The sequence below is a fragment of the Aspergillus homomorphus genome (genome assembly GCF_003184865.1).
Source record: "Aspergillus homomorphus CBS 101889 unplaced genomic scaffold BO97scaffold_4, whole genome shotgun sequence".
NCBI lineage: Eukaryota > Fungi > Ascomycota > Eurotiomycetes > Eurotiales > Aspergillaceae > Aspergillus > Aspergillus homomorphus.
In genome coordinates this window covers 297,115-314,553 of record NW_020291890.1, presented here as the reverse complement: position 1 = coordinate 314,553, position 17,439 = coordinate 297,115, and the positions used below count along the sequence as shown (strand labels likewise).

Genomic DNA, 17,439 nt, shown 5'->3' with positions numbered 1-17,439 from the left:
CGATTCGAGTGCGCAGTGGGTGTTTTTGCAAAGGAACCTAGGCGAGATACTATACACACTTGTCATATTGGAATCTCATTTGAGTCGAACCTGGCTTAACCTGGCTTAGGCAGCGACAGAAGGTGCCTGCACACTACGTGAGTGTCTTAAGTTTTTGCATATCTGTTGCAGCAAGGGAGCTGTTTCCCGTGAGACAGACTCTCATACAGTCAGACACAAAGAAAGACATAAACAAAAACATACAACAGAAGGGATTCGCTGGTGGTCACCCACCCAACTACTAACCTCCCGGCGTGTGGCTTAAGTACGGCTGAGCGGACGGGAAGCCCTGTTTTCCACACCCTGTGGTCGTATGTGGTAGATCTTTAATCTATTTATTATATATCCATAATGAAAATCCATCGTCCAAACTACTATTTGCCTGTGATTGCTAAAAGATATCAGTCGTGAATCTCTGTCGCGACTGTAGCACAATTCAACATCCCATGCAAGCATGACCAGGATGAGGACCTGGGGGCACTATCGTAGACAGAGGGACTCAGTACATAGATTTTACTGGGGTGCGGCAGTCCGTGCCAGTTGCCGACCGGGGAATCAGGATGGCAGAATCGCCTATCGAAAACAGCGGCAAAGCCGGTATTGTATATTGAAACCCCCACCCCAGACAACCCACAGAGGAACCAACTAAATCAGTCTTACTTACTCTGTGCTAACTAAAAGGTTTACCGTCTCTTCCTGCGGGCCACTAGAGACCTCCTGTATCAGAATTTCCCTACCTCCGACATAATATTCATGTATTATTAGTATTAGAAGATTTGTGGATGAACCACACTGGTCAGTTCCGGAACTGGTAGACAACTCGTGCCAAACCACGCCATGGAGACTTTTTTGAATGAGACGCAATCTGTGCTGATTCCGGACAAGAAGTTCCGAAGCGCACAGGAGCTCCACGGCCTGAAGCGAAAATGGCGTAAACAGTACCTGTCAAGTCATCGCCAGTTGACTGGCACAAGATACCTGTCCAAATCAAGGCTCTTGGCATTGCCATCTTCGTGCGTCTGATGGCAATGCTGTAACGCCTTCGCACTCTCAACGCAGACGCGCGATACTGTTAACACCGGCTTGCCGACCTGCTGGACTTTGAGATGCACAGATCGGTCCTGGCCGCAGTACTCTATCGCCGCATATCGGAAAGGGTCTTTATACACGGTCAGACCAACGACCGTCTCCTCCGCTGGAGGTGGCTTCATCAACAAAAGGGTTTGGGCCGAAGAGAGCAAAGAAGTCTGGCGGTGCCCTACAAAAGTCACAGACCCCGAGCATGCACCCAGCGTGGCCCTGGTCGGAATCATAACAATCGTGTTCTCGATCTGGGCATATCTCGCCGGATTTTTCGATCTCAAGTACAGGGTTGACGACGAATGGAGCGAGACAAGCGCGGTCAAATCCCGCACCGCTTTTTCAGCCATGGACCGGTTCATCCCTTGGACCAGTCGGACCGGCGCAAAGGACGGGAACTGGTTCTCTGGCCACTCCACTGAGGTCAGATACGTCTCTCTCCCGAGGAGGTAACTTGCGCCATGCTCGCGCCGGGCCAGTAACACCGCCCACCAGCCGCCAAGAGCGTCCTCGAAAAGCTCACCATGTCCCAGGCATTGCACACATGCCGAGGGACCCTCCGCTGTGAGAACTGCATTGCCTTTGAAGGTTTCAAAGGGGCCCCGGATGCACTTGGAACGGCTCATGGTGATCTTGTGGTTGCGATGGGTACCCCCCTTCGGCAAGCAAGAGATAATGATATCCATCTTTCTTGTAGATGTGCGGTCCTTCAGGAACTTTTCCGTTGTGGCCGCTGGAGATGTCGACTACGGGCGAGAGCAGTTGGCCGGTCGTAAGGTCAATCTCAGCTTGTCGAATGACCGTCGCTGGCGCTCTGCAGTACCCATGGATCCAGCTACCTTGCACAGACACGCGGCCATTGTCGTCAAAAAGCAAACTGGGGTCGATCCCGTGGAAGTCGTAAAACACCGGATCGCTGAAGGAAGAAGGATCTTCGAGGTCGGTTGCCGTGATGATGAGGTTCTGGGGATTAAAGTCCACGTCGCTCGGCATATCAACCGTACCCTCCAGTAACGTGCACGCAATGTGAAATCGGCTGCCGTCATATCATATGGTTGGTGCATATAGCCCCCCCCCCAACTCCTAGTGAAGACCTCGTTCTTGGCTGCGTTATTGATTTTGGTTGTCGCCCAGCCGAGGTCGATCTGCTCCGGTCTGCAGATCGCGTTGCCTAACATGATGATCAGCGCATTTGTCTCATCTCATTTTGAAGGATTTCTTTGGTCCTTACCCACATGTTCCCATTTTATCAAGTCTTTCGACTTGTGGATTGGAATCCCGGGAAAGAACTGAAAGCTGGAGGTAACCATGTGTAGAAGACATTTTCCACCCAGACCAGGATGGGTCGGGGTAGAAACCCAGGAGGGCTGGGTTGTGGTATCGAGACGCCATCATTGTCTGGCTCGTGCCGGCGATGTCTCTTCGTTTGGCGGTTCGCCTCGCTGTGTAAATAGAGAGAGCCAGCAGAAAATCGACTAGGGACTCAAAGCAGGGTTCAATTATGACTGTCGATTAAGCCTAAATACGATGGTTAACCCGAGCGTGTAAAAGCAAAGTACATACGGTACGGCGGCCGGTATAGAGGGTGCTTTGATGCATGAACTGAATGAATTTGAATAATCACCCCTTCCATGGCACTCAAACCTCATAAGTCCCACAAACCAACCACTTGTGAAGCGCCCATTGTTTTTTTGCCGAGACAATCATTTGGCTATCCCTTGCGACACACCGTTATTACCAGCGTAGACTGGGGGCATCCGAAGCCTTAAGTAGGCCTAGTTTAGAGTACTAATAAGTGAGAAGACAACTCTGATCAACCCATACCAGTACATTTGAGATCTTTGGATAAATGTTGTCTTGCCAACCTTCATCGCAAAGCAGAGGCAAGAAGTAAACTTCCTCAGTTCATTTCAGAGCCGATTGTTACATGCCAGACCTGCTATGCTGACCTATTTGGCTACATGCACAATACCTATAGCTTTGCTGATTATAATGACAACATCTACAAGACAGCTCCCAGATTATAGATTGAGAATTGGAGTCTGTTCATGTACATACCTGGTTGTTTTTTTTTTCTCTTCCTTTTTTTTTCTTTTTCTTTTTACCCTTTGTGGCTCCATGGCAACTTTACATTCCAAGAAGGTAATAAGGTCGAGTGTATGGACGTAGGAATCCAGGCGGGTGAATGGCCCACACTGACAGTACACCCGACCTGGTGACTAGTGGCATGGTTATGCTGCTGTATCTTGTTGCCCCTTCCTCTTTCTTGTTTTCATAGTCATGGCTCAAGAGCGAGCACACTTATTCAGATTTCAAGAGCAATCATCGCCGCCATCTCCATGTCGTGCGAAGTTCCGACACGGTTCGTTCAGATGCCTAGCACTACCGAACACCCCAGCGGCGGGACACCGCAGAACACGAAGAGAAATGGCTGAGTAGACAAGAAGCCCTATTTCATATACCCTGTGGTTGTGTGTGCTAGACACAGCTATTGACTAATCTACCGACTAGTCCTTTAGGAGCCGAGATCTTCCTTATGTCTTCGAACTCTGAATCTACCACATTGAAGCTTCTATCAAATAAGTCGAGCCTTCCTCCGTCAACGCGGTTTCTTTCTAAGTCAAAGGACGGGATAGGAGCATATAACAAGAAATGGAAGCTAGACATGTTAATAGAAAGGCGACCGAGGTCAACCGACTACTTTGAATGAAATTGCAGCCTACCTTGAAGCAGAAATAATGTATATTAGGTTCAATGTTTCAACGCTTAACCCAATACGTATTTGCCAGGCAACCAGAGTTGGTCAACAAACCTGAAACCATTTCCCGGCACCCCAGGTATGAGAAGCTCAAAGCTGAAACAACAGCGCGTATCGTGGAGTCATGACGGATACAAAGAAGCAATGTGGTTTTAGTCCTGCTACACGATCGCTAAGTAGCAGCAATTTATAGTTGTTTGATGAAGTGTGTATTAAAAATGATCATTATCGACAGATTAAGAAACATAGGACGAAATAAAAAGGCATCACAATGCTATGGTCTCGAATGTTGTACACCACTGCTGAGAACGGCAGAAAATCGCCGCGAGCGTAAGGTGTCTAGACATCGGCTGTAGAAATAAAAAGAAAATTAGGTGTCGGTCAAACATGTCGGCGTTGTCAATACATGAAACAACTGATATAGTTCAAAGAGAGTGTGTGAATGTAAGATCATGGACGCGCGTTATCGAGGAGAAACTGCGTAGCCTCGGACCAGCCGGAAGCATCTGCCATCTCCAACACCGTCTGCCCGGCCTCATCCTGCTGCGTGAGATCAGCTCCACCCCCTTTCTCGACCAAAAGGTGTAGCAGCGGCAGATCGCGGTACTCAATCGCCTGCATGATCGCACTCCAGTCCCGGTAGGTCTTGTTGGGATCAGCACCCTTCTCGAGCAGAAGCTCAACCATAGATAAATCCCCGTTGATGACACGACGGATGGCCTTGACAAGAGGAAGGTGCTCGCCGGGGGCATTGGGGTCAGCACCACCTTCTTCCAGAAGGAAACGCACAATATCGACGTGCCGCTCCCGCAATGCGGTCGTCAGCGGCGAAAAGACGCCTCCGTTCTTATACTCGACACTGGCTCCTGCCGCCAGCAGCAACTTGATGCTCTCCAGCTGATTGGCAAGCACCGCCATCTCCATGACACCCTTGTGGGCAGATAGATCAGGGACCAACGGGAGCAGTCGCTGTAGCAGAGCAGGTGACCGTACGGCCATGCACACAGGCCAATCCTGCCCTCGCTGATTGGGATCAGCGCCGTGTGCTAGAAGATAACTCAGCATTTCAGGACGGTTCTCGCGGATGGCCGTTGTCAACGCCGTATGACCTTGAGCGTTGCGGTCGTCCACGTTTGCTCCTCCCTGTTCAACCAGCCACCGCAGCGCCTCGGCGTTATTGACTTGGACAGCCATCTCAACGATCCCCGGCGGTTGATGGAGATCGGTACCGGCAGCCAGCAAGGCTGGAAGAAAATGGGGACGGTTGTGCGTGACACACTTCCAAGCTGGATACTCGGACGCCATAACGTTGGCGTTGGCGCCGTGGTCCAGCAACAGAGTGACGATGTCAGCCCGATCGTCGCGAATAGCCGAGCACAGGGGCGTGTAAATACCGTCCTTCTTCGCATTGGGGTCGACCCCAACTTGTAGCAGAATACGTACCGCCTCAATGTTATTAATGCTCGTCGCCTGTTCCATGAGGCCTGGAGCCTTATTGATGTCAGCCCCGCCCGTGAGCAAGACGCGCAAGCATGAAGGACGATAGATGGCCAACCAAAGAACATGCTCAGGTCCCGGCAGATTCGGGTTCGCACCGTGTTCCAGCAACGCAATTACGATTTTGACCTGATCACTCTGAACCGCTTCATTAAGCGCCGTCTTTCCCTGGCGGCCCTTGCGGTTGGGGTCGCTGCCCGCCCCTAACAAGAGTGTCACAAGCTGTAATGGCGCGCGTTGACGGATCAGCTCGATCAGCACCGTACTACCGTCGGGGGTATCATTGTCAGGTCTGCCTCCATGCGCGAGTAATTGTTGCACCATACTGATCTTGCCATTGGCGATCGCACAGCTCAAGGGGGAGTCCTGCCCTGGCTCTGGAGCATGATTGGCATCGGCGCGGTACTTGAGCAACAAGGTCGCCCCGTCCACAAACGACTCTTCCACTGCCACGAGCAAGGGCGTTTTGCCCTCCCGATCTGGCGCGTTCGGATTTGCGCCAAAGAGAAGCAGCAGCCGCATTCCCTCGAAATCCCGCTGGTGCACGGCCTCATTAAGTGGATGGATTTGCTCCCCCAAATTCGGCGATACTCCACTGTCCAAGAGCTGCTCCAACAGCTTGTGGTTCCGGCTTCGGACCGCGGAGGCTAGGGCACTACGCAATTGCGTGGCACTGGCCGCACTAGTCCGACTGGGCGTGCGATGGGGCGGCCGGGGGGCCGAATCGTATATCTGGTGCTGCGAGAGGATATCTCCATAGGTCTCGCTTTCGGGTGCCATAAGCGTCTCTGCCCGCGACTCTCGCGAGCGAGTCCGAATTGGCTGGCTGTCGGGCCGTGGCAGTCGAGGCAGAGGCTCGAGCGGAGGAGATGGAGGAAGATCGCGGTCTTGGTGATTTGAAAGCAGGAGGGAATCGAGGGAGAGAACGGAGGAGAGCGTGTCGTCGGGGTGGGATTGAGGAGGGCTGCCGATGCCTGTTGCGATCTGAGTGGGGGGCTCTTTCGGAGGCACCGAGGGGACCGAGGAGAAGGATGGCGAGGTGGTCATCTGCTTGGTTCCGCGTTCGAGGGACTTGACCTTGTTGATGCCCATCACCGACCGACCTTTTGCCATGCGGTCGAGTGCAGCGGCCAGCCCCGCGTACCCGATTCCCATCGATTCCGCCATGAATGGCTGTTCTCCGAGAGTCCAATGAAACGCCAGGACGCTGATCTGAAGCGTTTCGGTTATCTTCTGGAGCGACTCGCGAATGCGGCCGAGTTCGTGGCTGGGACGATGCCATCCTCGTTGAAGCCTCCCCAAGGCGCCTCGGTGCTCATACTGAATCAGCTTCGACACCAGCTTGTCGAGATGCTGAAAATCGCGATAGGCAGCCACAAATTTCTTCGCCACCTCCTCCACAATCACTTCTGGCAGCGCGCGGCCGGCGGCGGTGGAGTCGGTGAGGCCAGCATCAATAGCCCAGAGCGCGCGACAAGTGTCAAGAAAGGTCTGAGACAATTCGCGGAAGCCGTCGGGCAAGTCCTGAACGGTGCTCAGGTAGTCCAGCATGTGCACCGAGATGCGGTTACCCAGCTGGGTGGCCTGGGCCGAGACGGCGAAGACGGCCTCCTGCGCAGCCATGACCGTGTGAAAGCAGTCGCGAGAGGGGAAAAAAAGGAAGAAAAAAATCCCTGGGGTTTGGGGGGGCAGGTGTGAGACAGGATTTATCTGGAGCGGGCGCAGGTCCAGTCCACGAGGTAATCGCAGGCTGGAGGATCGTCGCGGGGGGGGGACCAACCATGTGGCTGATGCAGCTGGCGACTCATTTCCCCTTTCCTGGTTCGCAGAGGACGCTAAACAATGTAGACGGGCTAGATAATCAATCTAAACTTCGACGGACCCAAATGTTGCTAGATGCTAGCTGGAAAGTTCAAATGGAGTTGGTCTCGGGACGACTGATAAGAGCAACCCGGAGGGAGAACTGGTGCTGATTGCTGGAAAACCAAACCCCCAGTCCCACTGGAGCTGACCACATCCTGTACAGTGCGATCTGGATCGGAGCAGGCCAGGAACCAGGCCGCCTCCACATGGGCGGAACCTAGATCCTGGGTGGGGACATCGCGCCTCTCACCACGTTGGGAACGGGCGATTTGGACCCGAAATCTCCACCTTACTGACCGGGAGTCTTTGAGCCCATTGAATAATTGGCAGTAATGTTTAGGGGAGCGATTCATGAGCCTGTTCGAGGGGGTGGATGTGTGTGTGTGTGTGTGTGTGTGTGTGTGTGTGTGTTTGCGGCAGGCAACGGAACCACCGTGGACAGGGGCAGGAAGGCCGCTGGTTGATGGCAACCAATGGACTCAAAAAGTGGTTCAAAGTGGTTCGAAGTGGTTCGCCCACTTGGCAGGGCGTTGAGCCGTGTGTTGAACTGTCGATCGTGGCTCCATTGTGGTGATGATAGTGGTGATGATGATGGTGTCTCTGTCTCACCATGGTTGCATTTGGCAATGATTTCGCCGAGGTTCTCCCCGAGACATCCGTGGGTGGCATGCACGTGATTCCACCTCCAACCGAGGCCATGTTTGCTGTTTGCTCGCTTTGCACTGTTTGCACCCGTCTTGGCCAAGTAGTCGCAATAGGCAGGTGTATTGCTGTCGGACCATCATTGTGCTGGAGGCATCCATGATATACTGCTTCGGAACTGCCTTAGAGATTCCACTTAGTGTGGATACTTGCATGGTAGTCAAATTGCTCCTATGGACAGTTGAATACAAGTTGACTTCACCAATTCGTGTTGCGATGATGCAGAAGAAAGTCACAATCAAAGAGGCAAGACGGCATTCCATGCATAAATTTTATCACACGTAGCTTCTGCTCAAAAGAAATTTATGGCTTATTGCTGCTTTGGTCTGGCAGTGACGGTGGTGGCATGAGTGTATAGCAGCTTTGAGTCTGATATATCTCTAGAGAAGACGACGATACTAAGTAGCCATGGGACAAATCATTCCCCTACCAAAACAAAACAAGATCAAAGGTTCCTTGTTTACAAGATAGCGCAGAAACAAACTACTCCAGTCTCTCACACCAGGGAGAAGATCACTGCACAATTGGCAATCAAACGTTATGGGGGAAATTAGATACAGACAGAACGGCAGCAAAATATGGTACAAAGGGCCTGGGGATGGAGTAGTATGTACGCGGTCATCCCAGGCTAAGCTTCAGAGTGGCAACAATCTAGTGACCGAAGGTGAACTCGGGGATGTTGATGGTGGTGACAGTCCAGGTCTTGCCGCCGTCGCTGGTGGACATGTCACCGGTCACACCGTTACCCTTAGCAAGGGTGTTGATGTAGTTGGGATCGGCAACATTGAGGATGATCTTGGTGTCAATCCAGGCTAGGGCAGACGTTCCGTTAGTTGTCTTCAGGTTCCATACAGCCGGGGGGGGTGACTTACAGTGAGCACCAACAGTGCCGCAGTTGTTCTCAGCGCATTCGACCGCACTGCCCCAGCCCTGGGCATGGCCATCGCTAGTCGACAGAGTGGAGACGGTCTTGCCGTTGATCTTGACAGTTTGGGTATAGTTGCCGCTGGCATCGTCAAACTTGTCTGTAGTTGCGGTGAGTTTCTGAGCAAGTCAATAATTCGCAGAGAGCCTTACAGTGCATGGTGACCTTGTCACCCTTGCTGCCGTTCTCCTGGCCTTCACCGTAGATGGGCATCTGGCTGTAGTCTAATAGGAAACGAATCAGTATTTTCGGCACGTTTGATTGTGAGATGAATCGAGGAATATACTCACCGCCAGTCTTCATCAGAGTGTAAGCGTACATGGTCCAATCCTTCTGCTGCCAGTTATCGGCGATGGACTGGATCAGGTCACCGTTGGAGGTACCCATACCAACCCAAAGGGAGGTGATGGCCTCGTTGGAGGTAGCGCCGCTGGGGCCGTTGGGGAGGACCAGAGTCGAAGTCGCCTCGCGGATCCACGAGTTGGAGGAGACGGGGCCGGTGCTGAAAGCAGGGCCCATGGCGGCGTTGACGGTGGTGGCACCGAGGGCGGCCACGGCCGCGAGAACTTGAGCGCGAGAGTACATGGTGATGGAGAAGTGGGAATTGAGTTGTGGATGCGGAAGATAATTTGGGGGGGAGAATGAAGGGAGCTTTATAGGTTCTGGAAGTGCTTGGGCCTGCGCCTTAGCATCTCCTGAGTGTCTGGCGACAGGAGGGTCTACTGGAGTCCCCTGTTTGACATTGTCTGGGAGAAAGACCCTCAGCCCTAGGATAGAGTAGTTGAAGAATGTGGGGTTAAGGGTCTGGATGCCCTGAATCGTCACCCAAACCCCGAAGGTAATCTACCTCAATCACGGTGACAGGCACTACTGCCGCAGACTCCTACTCAAATTTCCCCTGGCTGGCCCACCTCCCTCTCTCGGCGCTTCCTGCCGAGGGTTTCTAGCAAACAGGGTGATTACTCCGTGTTGGAACGGTCACGGTGACTTGATTTCACCGGGTTTGACCCTGACGCCCTGCTTCGAAAGAATTATGTAAGCGGCTTGAGGGGACCCCGAACTAATTATGGCTGAAACAACCGCCAGGGAAACGTGGTGCGATGGTTCGGCTACATCTGTGCATCTCTATCGCTTGCCTTAGTAGTAAATACTAAGTACCTACTCAGTAGTAGGGACGACCGGGTTTCACATCGAAGATTGGTGGAATAGTATCATCCCACTGCAGACAACCGTCCCGCCTTATTCACCTTTGCTCCTTGTCGAATCCAGCAAACCCATTTGCAATCCTGGCAAGAAGAAGCTATGATACGTGAGTTCGTCCGTTCAGGCGGCATTAATGGTAAAAACGATTTCCTGCGAGAGTCGGTGGCAAGGGCACGTTGGTACTTTTTCAACGATCGTCAGATGGGGCCTTCAGTCGGGAGTAGTAGATGTAAGTCTTGTTCACCACTGGTGGTGGTCGCATTGCATGGGGACTGTCAGAAGTCAACGTGGAGCAGAGATTGCACAAAGGTCTCGAAAACAGTATGATACTGAATAGCTAGAAGAGAGAGAGGGAGAGAGAGAGAGAAGGGAGAATCAAAACCATCCATCAGGGGCTGCAAGTCACATGACCGTAGCGGGCCCCAACCCGGCCACAAAGATGCGGGTATCACGGGTATCTTAACTAATCCGAGGCACGTCAACACAGCTGCTGAAGTCTCTAATGAATTGTGGGTGATCCTCCGCTGATTGAGATCACCTGTCATGGTGGCGGTGAGAGGAGTCTGAGATTTCACATTCCCTAACGCTAGCCTGTTCAATTTATCCTATTCATGTGGGCTCATGATGCCATAGAAGAGTAAGGCAGAGGCTTGCGGGATTTTTGTTAGGGCGCGGAGTTGGATAACCCCGGAAAACTTTGAACAGCCCCATCCGAGAGTAATTCCTCCCGGACGAATCCAGACAAAGGTGGCAAGCTCAAGCTTTTGCCCGGAATCTTGGCCTTGTATCGGTCGCTTTCATAGGTTCCCGGTCATTGAGAGGCCGGAGTCCCTGAATCGGTTGTCCATGAACCTCATAATCCTCACCGAACCGATGGTCGACAGGACTTTCCCGTCCCGAGTCGGAAGATCGTCGGCCAAGTCAAGTCCGAGGGTCTTCCAACGGCCTGTGTGAGAAGCAGATAATACTACTAAAAAAAGTATCAATTCTTGCCTGATGCTCGCTAATTTATATCGGTGTTCCCGACGCACGACAAGCAGTACATCTACATCTCATTCTCTTGAAGAGAAAGTCTGAAGCTCCATGCCAGGCATTCATCTTATGTAGGACCTAACTTCCCAGCAGCTCCAGAGTGAGGCGGCCAAGGGCCAGCTACTCGGATGGAGTCACCCACGAGATAAGGACCTGCTGGTGAAACCACCCTGTCAGCCCTCGTGCCCAGTACAAAACCACGCATCGGTTAGATCGGCTGGGCCGGCATTTTGTCTTCCCACATTCCCAGTATCTACGTCGTCGTTTGGGGATGTGGAACCAGGCCTCCAAAATGGGCTCCTACCCCACGAGCCATTTCAACCCCCAGAGTCCTCGTTCTTTCTCCCCCAGTCCTTCACTCATCAGCTGGAACATTGCACCGCTACCAAGAACATGGAATCCCAAAGAGTGAGCTTCCTGGATCGAAAATGTCGTGTGGCTTGGGGTTGGTTCTCCTTCTCCAGCAGCACTGGGCATTGCTACCTTGCTGTACAACTGCCTCACAAGTTCCACGGCCTCTTGGTCATTATGAAAATCTTCTTCGTCCTTGATATCGTCACCTACGTAAGCATATAGACCTCTCTGATCATCCGCTTCTATCGTTTCCGGCACGCTTTACTTGACACCTTCTATGACCCTGAAGAATCCTACCTCATCGCCACCGCCGCCCTTGATTTTGCAACCATCCTCTTCGGAATTGAAGTCTACGAAATCCCTGCTTGCGGTATGTGGCTTCGTGGGGTCCAGCTAGTCTGCTTCCGGGTCTACACAGCCATTGCCCATTAGTCTAGCTGTGGGAATGAAATGGCACCTCTATCGAATACGCATGGCCACTCGACAACCCTTCTGGCTCGTTCGCCTTCTGCCTTCGTTTCCAGCCATGCTGGGCGGCACGATTGCCTCCCTCCTCACTTCCGCTCAGCCCTCATACTACGCGAATCCCATGCTCATCGCCGGCACTGCAATGCAGGGATTTGGTTTCATGACCTCCGTATTCGTGCTGTCGGAGTACATCCATGGACTGCATCATCAGGGTCTACCCCCTGTGCGGCGTCGACCGCAAATGTTCATTGCGGTCGGACCTCCAGCCTTCCCCGCGGTGGCTCTGATGGGCATGGCTCAGACCGCGCCGGAGAAGCTCCCTACGCATCTCATCCCCATCGCCGGCCAAGTCAACACAGCAGATGTCCTGCTGGTAATGGCAGTGTTCATCTCCATCTTCCTCTGGATTATGGCCTTGTTCTTCTGGTCAATCGGCTGGCTCAGCATCCTCGACGCCCACCGTGAATGGAAGTCCGACATCACCTGGTGGGCGACGGTCTTCCCGAACACCGGATTCGCTCTCTCCATCATCAAGATCGGTGACCTACTTGACTCGTCGGCCATCAAGAGGGTTGGAACGGCGGCGACTCTCATTCAAATGATCTTGTGGCTAGGCTCGGCCAACATGCACATTTGGGCCTATTTCGCGCATCGGACGCTGTGGCCGAGCCAGGATGAGGGCTTTGGACCGGATGAGCACCACGATGAGGCGGTGCTGAATATGGAGGGTGAAGTCCGCTCGTATAAGGGCTCGTCAAACGCCTGATTGACGGGTCGTTTGAGTCATACTATACATGGTTTGCCTCTGATGTCCGATCTGGTCGACTCTCTTGCTATTCCTTTCCACCCATGTTGTTTTCTAGCCGACGGGCCTGTTGGTGCCTGGCTGGTCGGTCCACCGTACATTTGCACCACCCTCCGATCAATGCATGGTCATGATGTATATACCTTCCTGAAGACCTGCTGAATTGGTTATCTTCCTGTTCAGTTATATTCCTTTCTTTGCTTATTTCCGCAGTGTGTGCTATTGACCCGCACGGCGATAGTAAATATGTATCTTGATGATCGCATACAGTGTATACTTATTGCATACTAATACCTCCAACCGTCGAATATATTCTAGCAAATTAGGTGAACTACAATCCTGAACTCTGAGGTAAATACCCGACGTAACAATCGAGTCAATCAAGAGGCGGCCGTGCTCTCCCTCCTCAGCAATGCCTCCAAACCTCTGCTACCATCATCCCCTACCGATGCCATTTGCTACCGGTAGCGCCATGGGGTCCCACCAGCGCCTCGAGCCTCACCCAGAGGACAGACATCGTGGCAGCGAACAACAAGACGCTGACCAGCAGCGACATGTTCTTGAACGCCCCGGGGCTGGAACTACTCGAACTACGAATCAAGACTCCCCCGACCGGGGTGCCGATCATGGTCGCCATGCCACGGACCATGTACAGAACTCCATTGACCGAGGCAAAGTTCTGAGCTCCGAACAACTCGACCAGGCTGGCGGGGAAGAGCGAAACGTACGCACTCGCGAAGATCCCATACAGAACAGTAAACGTGATGAACAGGTCCTTGGATTCGGTGGTCACGCCCGAGATGGTCGACGGCAGCCAGAATGCGACCGTGGAGATAGCACTCAAGAGGGTGGTCAGGAAGAGCGCATTGAGTCGTCCCACGCGGTCGGCTAGGTAGCCTATGATCACCTTGCCAATTGCATTGCACGCATTACTGAGGGCAATGAAGTTCGCGCTGGCCGTGGTGCTGTATCCCAGGGTCTGTGCGTACGAGGCATAGAAGAACACGGGGGTGTAGTAGGCCGCCGCTTGAAAGACGGCCCCGAATGCCTGCGCGATGAATCGCCGCGATCGCGCCACCCGCCAGTCCACCAGGGGTACTTTCAGCATGCCGTGGACGCGGCTACTCCGGGCGGAATTCTCGATCTCAATCTGGGTGCGGCTAACGGGCTCCCAGGCCATGGCGCTGCTGGCGAGGGAGATGAGGGTGAAGGAGACGGCTCCAGTCAAGCGGAGGGTGTTTCGGAAGCCAAGATGCTCGACGCAGGCAGTTAGGGCTGGCGCCCACACGAGACCACCCACGCCGGTACCTGCCAGGATGATTCCCATGGCTAGACCCCGATGCTGCGTGAACCAGGTCGGAGCTATCGTCACGGCCACCATGTAGCACAGACAAGTGCCAACCCCGTTGAGCACGCCTTGTGCCAATTCAAAATGCCACAGAGACTGGCCGAAACTGGCCAGCACGAGGGACAGAGCAAACACAAATCCACCCACGAAGGAGACCAGACGAGGAGAGAAGGCTTTGGCCCACGCCACACTGAACGGCGCCCCAATGGTCATCAGCGAACACGAGATGGTGCCGATCAGGTCAATCTCAGCTGGGGTCGCCCCCGTGAACGGCGTCCCGGGTTGTTTCGATAGGTTTTCATAGAGCGCCTGATAGACACCCCAAGCGAAGTTCAGACCACAGCAGGTGAAGATAATGGTGAACGAGGAAACCACGATGAACATGAACTGTCTAATTCCATGGGATGGTTAGAGGAGATGGTGCCGTGCATAGCCTAACGAGAGAAGGCTTCGGTGCAGCGGACAACTGACTTCTTGGATGTCTGATGACCAGCATAGTTCGAAGCTGGCCGATGGGCGCTCCTTGCGCTCGACACAGTCGATAACTCAATCCCTTCAGGCTCAACTAGAGCATCTCCAGAGGCGTGTGGTGCAGGCATTGTCCTCCAGGTCGCAGGTTTGAAATACAATAGTGTGTTATAAACTTTGAATGTAGAATTGTATGTTAGCCTTCAAGGAGGCACAAGCTTTTTAGAGACTTGGTGCGGGGAAGAGGCGATGACTCAGGCGGCTACAACCGCGGGGAAAGACGGCGAGAAACGGCTATTCATGCATGCGCATCTCATCTCCGTCTTACAACTATTTGAATGTGGTTCTCATCATTAAATTCATATCTAAGGCAAATGGGGTAAGGGAATGATGCGTAGGGTGGGGCATCGAGCCTCTACCCCTGACCACGCAACAGTGCTCAATGCAGCCCTATCCCTGACTAGATTGCCCCACGAGATATAGAGGATGGGTTGAGACAAGTACAATGCGGTCTGCACCCGGTCTATGACACCATGCACACTCACCCATGCAACGCTTTTTCCGAACTACCTTCGGAGGGGTCTTCGGGGTGACGGTCGGGCGTGGCTTCGGTATTCGGAGTAGATTCGGGCGGAGGTCGGAGTGCCTCCGAGCTACAATCGTACTTATCAAGTTCTACGGAGGGGAGTGCACTACAAGATGACCTGACAGGTCATTTGAACGCAGGGACAGGTCTTCGTTGGGCTGGGCTATTGGGTGGATACCTCTGCTTGAATCCCTATGTGCCGATGCAAGACTACATGTACTAAGTAAAGAATCAGCCCACTAAACCAGTGGAACTAGTTCATCCAACTTTCGTAGGTAAGAGCTATAAGTAAGAAAGGATCGCTCAGCACGTCATAGTGGCAGCAACAGCCGAGGCCGAGCTGATTGATTGATTATCTTATCAGCTCCGATTGCCGAGCCGGACCCACCGTCAGGATTTTTCCTCCCCCTTGAGTCTTGACTGAACTGTATTTAATGCACTGCACTTAATTAACCTTGTCGATCATTCCTGCATGGCTTGAAAGCCCTTGCGTTCACTCTTTGTCATTTACTACCAGTTTCATCATTTGGTTTTTCATTTTGCGTCGCCAATGGAGGCAATCCGCTCATTCGCCTGCTCCCTGTGGGAGTCGGCCACGTTCTGGAAGACGACCGCGCTGGTCCTTGCATTGCTGAACCTGAAGACTCTCCCCTTGGTGTGGCATGTGAGTGTCACCGGCCTGAACATTCCTGCCCAGTTTCTTCCACTTTAGTCCAAGTTGGCTGACCCTATGCGTCTCTAATCTAGATCCGCGTCTATCGCTACTTCTTCAAGCATGGCTACCTCATCACCCCGGCCGCCGAGCAGCCGCCCCGACCCAGCACTGAGATCCTCGAGCCCCTGAGCATCTACTCGCGCGCCCCTGTGATGGAAATCGACTTCAACATGCACAAGTCCAACTCAACCTACTTCTCCGACCTGGATGTGTCGCGTACGGCGCTGATGTCCAACCTCGTCGTCAAGGGCGCCGCGCTGCTGGAGAAACGGCTGGAGACCCAAGGCAAGAAGGGTTTTCTGGGTTTCATCCTCGGCAGCGTCTACACCAACTTCAAGCGCGAGATTCCCGCCTACACTAAGTACGAGGTCAAGTCGCACATCGCCAGCTTCGATCAAAAGTGGGTGTACATCGTCACCTACTTCCTCAAGCCGAACACACGGCCCGCCAAGTCGGGGGCAACCGAGGACCCCGAGAAGCTCATGAAGCGGCTGTACGCGGTGTCCATCAGCAAGTACGTGCTCAAGAAGGGTCGGTACACGGTTCCTCCCAAGGATGCGTTCGAGGCGGCGGGCTACACTCCGTTCTTTGCTGCTGCGGAGACCAACGGACATGCTACGGGCGCTCAGAACGGCCATGCCAATGGGGAGGCCGTCCAGCGGAAGGCCGATGGCGCCGGAGACTCGGAGGAGTGGGAGCGGTTGAAGAAGGAGGTCGATCGGGGATTGACTGTCATTCAGCCCATTGTGGAGCAGGAGGAGAAGCTTTTGGAGGATTATGTCTATAAGATGAGTCGTCCTGGATTTGCATAAGCGAGGAGATGCATTTGTTGGGGGGTTGGAGTTGAACAAGAGGCGCATATTGGGCTGCATATAGAACATACTACCTACTAAATTAGAATTGATGATTCCTTAACTAAGACACCACCAGGAGAAGCATGATTACCTGGATGTCTGGATGCCTGGATGTCTGGATGTCTGGATGTCTGGATGTCTGGATGCTTCCAAGTTGAATACCCTGTGGCCTTTGAATGCCTTAAGTGCCTGATAGACTTGGCATCTTGGCACTTGCCCGGTAGGGGGTAATAGTTACCATTCTCTGAATAATATCTATATTCCAGTACAGTTTTTATACTTTTCTATTTTAGGTACTTGTTTATTTCCTAATTACTGATTATAGATTTCAGTTGAATATAATATATACCCTTATCTTAGAGCTCAGCACCTTATTTAAAGTTTGTTAAACTGTATAATATAATCAGTCGGAAAGGCTACTAAGCCTAAACCAGAAAGGCGCACAAATCTCCAGGCGATTCTCACCGGGTTTAACCTTTTTCCGGTTCTGCCAGGCACAATCCTGGGCTTGGGCTTGGGGCCAACCCCTCAGGCGGCATATGCAGTTAGTGCCTGTAGCCTCCCCTACGGGGGAGCCTACATCAACACCAGAACTCCTGACAATGTACAGTACATACTCGGTCTAACCATCTCAGAATCAGTCAATGATATTGCTTCATGCTTAGACAGGTCACACTTGGGCTTGATCACGGTTGCTCCAGGCCTCTAATGTGTGCCTGGTGCCAGGTGGGGCCTGAACTCG

At 52.8% G+C, this 17,439-nt stretch overlaps 6 protein-coding genes across 6 annotated transcripts; 3 read left to right on the top strand and 3 right to left on the bottom strand.

Moving 5' to 3' along the window:
- Window positions 1-989: 989 nt before the first annotated feature.
- On the bottom strand, window positions 990-2,112 carry BO97DRAFT_421072 (uncharacterized protein; the record flags this gene model as incomplete). Its single annotated transcript, XM_025696698.1, has 2 exons — window positions 990-1,865; window positions 1,921-2,112. The coding sequence occupies 2 exons, from the start codon at window positions 2,110-2,112 to the stop codon at window positions 990-992; spliced, it is 1,068 nt and encodes a 355-aa protein (XP_025554976.1).
- Window positions 2,113-7,533: 5,421 nt separating this feature from the next.
- On the top strand, window positions 7,534-7,818 carry BO97DRAFT_403068 (uncharacterized protein). The gene has a single exon (XM_025694651.1). The coding sequence runs from the start codon at window positions 7,589-7,591 to the stop codon at window positions 7,769-7,771; it is 183 nt and encodes a 60-aa protein (XP_025554975.1). The 5' UTR covers window positions 7,534-7,588; the 3' UTR covers window positions 7,772-7,818.
- Window positions 7,819-8,590: 772 nt separating this feature from the next.
- BO97DRAFT_458760 (uncharacterized protein) lies at window positions 8,591-9,533 on the bottom strand (the record flags this gene model as incomplete). The annotated part of the gene is made up of 4 exons (XM_025699251.1): window positions 9,155-9,533; window positions 9,017-9,088; window positions 8,812-8,964; window positions 8,591-8,751 (listed from the first exon to the last, which is right to left on the bottom strand). Exons 1-4 carry the CDS (start codon window positions 9,447-9,449, stop codon window positions 8,591-8,593), a joined length of 681 nt encoding a protein of 226 aa, XP_025554974.1. The 5' UTR covers window positions 9,450-9,533.
- Window positions 9,534-11,492: 1,959 nt separating this feature from the next.
- Window positions 11,493-12,789, top strand: BO97DRAFT_458750 (C4-dicarboxylate transporter/malic acid transport protein; the record flags this gene model as incomplete). The annotated part of the gene is made up of 3 exons (XM_025699250.1): window positions 11,493-11,621; window positions 11,676-11,840; window positions 11,872-12,789. 3 exons carry the CDS (start codon window positions 11,493-11,495, stop codon window positions 12,685-12,687), a joined length of 1,110 nt encoding a protein of 369 aa, XP_025554973.1. The 3' UTR covers window positions 12,688-12,789.
- A 197-nt stretch (window positions 12,790-12,986) lies between these two features.
- BO97DRAFT_175568 (putative MFS monocarboxylate transporter) lies at window positions 12,987-14,732 on the bottom strand. Its single transcript, XM_025690339.1, has 2 exons — window positions 14,546-14,732; window positions 12,987-14,461 (listed from the first exon to the last, which is right to left on the bottom strand). The coding sequence occupies exon 2, from the start codon at window positions 14,456-14,458 to the stop codon at window positions 13,169-13,171; it is 1,290 nt and encodes a 429-aa protein (XP_025554972.1). The 5' UTR covers window positions 14,459-14,461; window positions 14,546-14,732; the 3' UTR covers window positions 12,987-13,168.
- Window positions 14,733-15,581: 849 nt separating this feature from the next.
- On the top strand, window positions 15,582-16,705 carry BO97DRAFT_440440 (acyl-CoA thioesterase). The gene is made up of 2 exons (XM_025698074.1): window positions 15,582-15,792; window positions 15,876-16,705. Exons 1-2 carry the CDS (start codon window positions 15,679-15,681, stop codon window positions 16,653-16,655), a joined length of 894 nt encoding a protein of 297 aa, XP_025554971.1. The 5' UTR covers window positions 15,582-15,678; the 3' UTR covers window positions 16,656-16,705.
- The last annotated feature ends 734 nt before the right edge of the window (window positions 16,706-17,439 follow it).